Source organism: Gymnogyps californianus, chromosome 2 (genome assembly GCF_018139145.2).
Source record: "Gymnogyps californianus isolate 813 chromosome 2, ASM1813914v2, whole genome shotgun sequence".
NCBI lineage: Eukaryota > Metazoa > Chordata > Aves > Accipitriformes > Cathartidae > Gymnogyps > Gymnogyps californianus.
In genome coordinates, this window is record NC_059472.1 from 147,772,026 (window position 1) to 147,776,515 (window position 4,490).

Below are 4,490 nucleotides of genomic sequence, written 5' to 3' on the forward strand. Positions count from 1 at the left end.
TACGCGTGGGTGGGATCAGCGGCGTGAGTTGGGGGGGGGGGGGGAGCGGGAGGTGGCGCCGCTCGCCGAGGGCTCCGCGGCCGCGGAGCCCTCGGCGAGCGGCGCCACCTCCCGCTCCCCCCCCCCCCCCCCTCCCGCCCCACGCCGGGCGGCTCCGCCTCGTCGCGGCGATCAGCTGCGCGCGCGTCACGTGGGCGCGTGTCGAAGGTCACGGCGCCCACAATGGAGCTGTCGGCGTACGCGCAGGGCGGGTGGCGGCTGCTGGGCGACCCCCGCCGCTTCCCCCGCCGTCCTTACGCCGCTCTCCTCCGCGCCGCTTTCCGCAGCCTCCTCGATCACCCCCAAGCCGGGTTGGGTAAGGCGCGGGGAGAGGCGGCGTGGCGTGGGGGAGAGGCGGCGCGGGGGGCGGTGCGGGCCGCGCCGCGGAGCGCGCAAGCGGGCGCCGTGCTCCTTCCTCCCCCGTCGCCGCGCGCGTGTCCGCATATGGACACGCGTGTCCGTGCTGCATTGGCCGGCGTCCACACCCCCCCCCCCCGGCAGCTCCCACCCGGCGCGTCGCCCGTGGACGGCTCCAGGGTGCCACTGCGCGGGGTGTCATCGCTAATGCGCGCCTGCTTCATTAAAGCTTAAACCCGTGGAAAATGGGGGGGGGGGGGGGGGGGGGGGGGCGGCCCGGGACGGGGTCCCCCGCGCGTTCGTGTCCGCGTGGCGGGGCAAGAAGGCGATTTTCCCCGGCCGCTCCGCTGCGAGCGTGGTTTTTTTTCGCGCGTGGACGCTTCCTACGGCAACGCCGGCGTGAGGGTATACGGCCGTGCAATTAATTTTGTGGTGTTAATGACGACGACGACGCCTCCGCGCACGGAGGGAGCCGCCGGTGCCGGCCGGGGGCGGCGGGCAGCCCCGGTCCCCGCCTGGCCGGTGGCTCCGGCTCCGCTCCTCGCCTTTGGCGACAGGCTTCTGAGAAGCGCGGACGGGGCTTGGGGAGGAAATTGAGGTTTTCCTTTCTTTTTTTTTTTCCTCCTTTTTTTAATGGGAAGGAGATGGAGAGGCGGCGGGGCGTGCATCGCCGGACAGCCCCGCCTGGTACGGCTTGCACCAGCCAGTGCTTCAGCCCCTCTCCTCCTCCTCCTCCCTCCTCCTCCTCCTCCTCCTCCTCCTCCTCCTCCTCCCTCCTCCTCCTCCTCACACCTTGCCTACTTGCTCCGTCCTTTCGCTCTAAAACACCAAATGTGTTTCATTTTGAAGTTTTTGTGGGAAAGATACCGTTCAAAGGGCGCGCAGCAGCTCTTGGTGCCGTGTGCCGGGATTTGGCAAATAAGTGTGTCATCAGTGATTCATTTATTTTAGACGATCCAGACCTGAAAGATATTGACCCTACGGTATTAAAACATTGCCATGCTGCGGCTGCAACGTGTATTCTGGAGGCAGGAAAGCAGAAAGCCGACATATCTGCTATAAGGTACTAATACTTTGAAGCTACCCCATTTCTCTAGTGGTTGTTACTTCAAACCGTACTGCTGAGTTCATGTTAACAGAAAACTAATAAATTCTTTTTCCCTGTAGCACATGTCTTGAGGACTGTAAACTGGACAAAGAGAGAATAGAACAATTTTGCACCGAATATCAGGTTTTTAAACCAATTTTAACATACTTACGTTTTCTTTCTCTCATAGGAATTTATTGAATCTAGCAAATATTCTTTTTCTTTCTTTTTTTTTTTTTCCCTCCAGAAAAACAAGGATGCCTTGGAAATCCTATTGGGAAGGTAGGTCAATCAGTCAGCACAGATACATAGTTTCAATTACAGCTACTTTGAAACTGTCCTGGAAAACACCAATGTGTACTTTAAGTGATTAAGAAATACTGTTCTATTTAAAAAAAAAAAAAAAAGTACATTTTTAACAAACTTTAGAAAACAGCTGTTGCAACTTATCTTCCTCCTTTTGGAATTCTACTCTTAAGAAACTTTTTGAACTTTTCAAGAAGCATTACAAGGATCGTGAAAAAGTTCTTTATTGATGGACAGCTTGAGAAAATGACGTTTTCTTTTAGCATAGGGAACTTGTAACTGTTGTGTCTTTCAGCATAGGCAGATCTCCTCTCCATATAACTGATGTGTCTTGGCGCTTGGAATATCAGATCAAGGTAATTTTAACACATCAAGGTGTTTCTTTAGTCTGTTTCAGTGCTGAGACCTGACTTTTTTCTATGCTCTTTGTTTTTAATTTAGAGCAATCAACTTCATAAAACTTACCAGCCTTCCTACTTGGTGACCTTAAATGTAGAGGTACTGTACTCCCAGCACCCTCAGATGAAAAAATGCAATTTCACAATATTTTTTTAAATAAAACAGGCATTGTTGGTTTTTTTTTTTCCTTCAGAACAGTGATTCAGGATCACACCCAGATGTTAGTTTTAGTTGCACGATGGAGCAATTACAGGTACTTCTTTCCTTCATCATTGTTTCTATGCTTGGCTCCAGTTGTGGTTGTATATGTTTTTAACAACTTGCCAATCAAAATGAAATCATGTATACTATTACAAAAAAAAAAAAAAAAATCCAGGACTGGGAGGATAGGGGAGAATCTTCTATAAAAATTCCCCAAGTGAAGTTTTCCTGTCTTCTCAAACAAAGTTGCAAACTAACTGATTTTAGTTGCATGGGGAGTGTTTTACATATGTGCATAAATATTTTGTCTGTTTTCATAACTGTAATATATGTATATATATGGGAGGAAATACATCATTTTTCTGAAACTCTGGTTTCCCATGCTTTAGAGAAATGATTAAAGAAGCTGGTTCAATGATGTAAATGTGTCATGATTAAAAATAGAGAACGAACTGAAGGCTCTTCAGTGGTGTTAATGACATGTAAGAAATGTACTGAAACAAACGTTGATCTTTGTTTAGCGATTTAAATGTGTAACTGAACAATAGAGGTATTGTAATGCTTGGAAGTGACCAAACTGTGGAGGATTGGGAAGAGGGGCTGGGGGGAGAGGAGAAGCAAGATATTAAAACTTGAGGTTTACACCTCTGCTTTTTTAACGTGTGTCTCGAAAGTTGTCCTTTTCTTACTAATGAGTGTTTTTAATCGGTTTGCTGACTTAGTTAAATCTGACGTGCTTTGGTTGGAGAATGGTCCTAGTACAAAATTACACTCAAAATATTTTCAGTATTTTAGAAATGTATATAGTACTTCAAAGCCTAGAGCAAATGTCAGCGTTAGCCATTGTAACGATACCGATAAAATCTACGTGTTAAGAGTAGTGATCTATTTTAGTAGATAATGTATGCTAAAAGGTATTTTCCTTCAGTTCCCACTTTTCTTACTACGTTGTAAAATAGGGAGCTATTTAACTACTTGCTGGCATTGTTCATCAGTTGCAACATTTCTTTGTGGTATAAGGTGCTGTTTTCCCTTGCCTCTCTCTATAAAAAAATATTATCTTACTCTAGCTGCCCTTTTAAAAAATATGTTTATTCTAAGACGGTATTTCATCTCTTAGGATTTAGTTGGAAAACTAAAAGATGCTGCAAAAAGTCTAGAAAGAGCGACTCAGATGTGATTGAAGGAAGGTGTCAGCCTGCTGAGCTGAAGTACTCTCATTCCTAAGAGTGTCTTCTAAATGACAAATGTCTTTCATCTCTTGACGCAAAGTGTTCTTTTTTTTTTTTTAAGTCCTTGGATGCGAATTAAGTGAAATAACAGTTTTTTATGACCACACTTGGTATTCCTTGTTCATGTTATATTTTTTTTAATTAACGCTTGTTAAATATTTGCTTAACTGTCGTGTCTTCAAAGCATTCCTTCTGTTTTATTTTGTATATTTTTAGAATTGTCACTGATTATTTTTCTCTGGGATCTAATAAAGTTTATTCGCTCCTGTTCTGCAATTTCTATGGGTGAATTAGCTGTACCTAAAAGTAAGATTCTAAGCGTTAGATCAGCTCGATGAGGCGAAAATCCCTTCCTCCCGTGCCGCGGCTACGGCGCGTTTGCTAAATTGCCCACCGCGCTTTGTTATTTCTCTCCAACTGCTCTTACATCTCCTGTGCGAGTAAAGGTTGGTCCCCGGCGCGGGAGGCAAGAAGGACTGCAATTTAATTTTAGGGAGCCGGGGCGCCTCACGGAAAGCCGGGAGTCCGCGGGGCTGAGCGGAGCCGGGTGTCGGCTCCGGCTCGACGGCGTCTCCCTCCCCCTGTCGCGGTGCCGCTCCGCGCCCGGCGGCGGGGCCGGCGGGGCCGCCGCCCTCCTCTCCTGCTCGCCCCGGCTCCGGTGGCCGCCGCGGAGCCGCTCCTCGCCGACCGCGCAGCGGAGCCCGCCCGCACCTGCCGGCGGGGGAGAGCGGCCCCGCGCAGGAAGCGCGGCGGCGGACGGGCCCTCGCCGCGGCGCCGGGCTCTTCGCTCCCCGCTCCTCCGCGCCCGGGCTGCGGGCGGCGTCTTGTCCGCGGCGGCAGCGGCGGGCGCCCGCGAGGGTTTCCCCGCT

General features: G+C 49.7%; 1 protein-coding gene across 2 annotated transcripts; it reads left to right on the top strand.

Annotated features, from left to right (window-relative positions):
• The first annotated feature begins 222 nt into the window (after positions 1–222).
• COMMD3 (COMM domain containing 3) lies at positions 223–3,891 on the top strand. Of its 2 annotated transcripts, none has more exons than XM_050892357.1 (8): positions 223–355; positions 1,348–1,459; positions 1,564–1,627; positions 1,731–1,765; positions 2,085–2,145; positions 2,231–2,287; positions 2,382–2,441; positions 3,510–3,891. In XM_050892357.1, exons 1-8 carry the CDS (start codon positions 223–225, stop codon positions 3,567–3,569), a joined length of 582 nt encoding a protein of 193 aa, XP_050748314.1. In that variant the 3' UTR covers positions 3,570–3,891. The 2 variants fall into 2 exon arrangements, with proteins under 2 accessions (XP_050748314.1, XP_050748315.1); XM_050892358.1 differs by having other exon boundaries at positions 223–350; positions 1,331–1,459.
• Positions 3,892–4,490: the final 599 nt, after the last annotated feature.

Bases quoted from the DNA above. Each gene is read 5' to 3' on its own strand.
- COMMD3 (XM_050892358.1), top strand. From the start codon at position 223: ATGGAGCTGTCGGCGTACGCGCAGGGCGGGTGGCGGCTGCTGGGCGAC. The intron at 1,460-1,563 runs GTACTAATACTT...TTTTCCCTGTAG, and splicing joins GCCGACATATCTGCTATAAG to CACATGTCTTGAGGACTGTA. The intron at 2,442-3,509 runs GTACTTCTTTCC...TTCATCTCTTAG, and splicing joins GCACGATGGAGCAATTACAG to GATTTAGTTGGAAAACTAAA.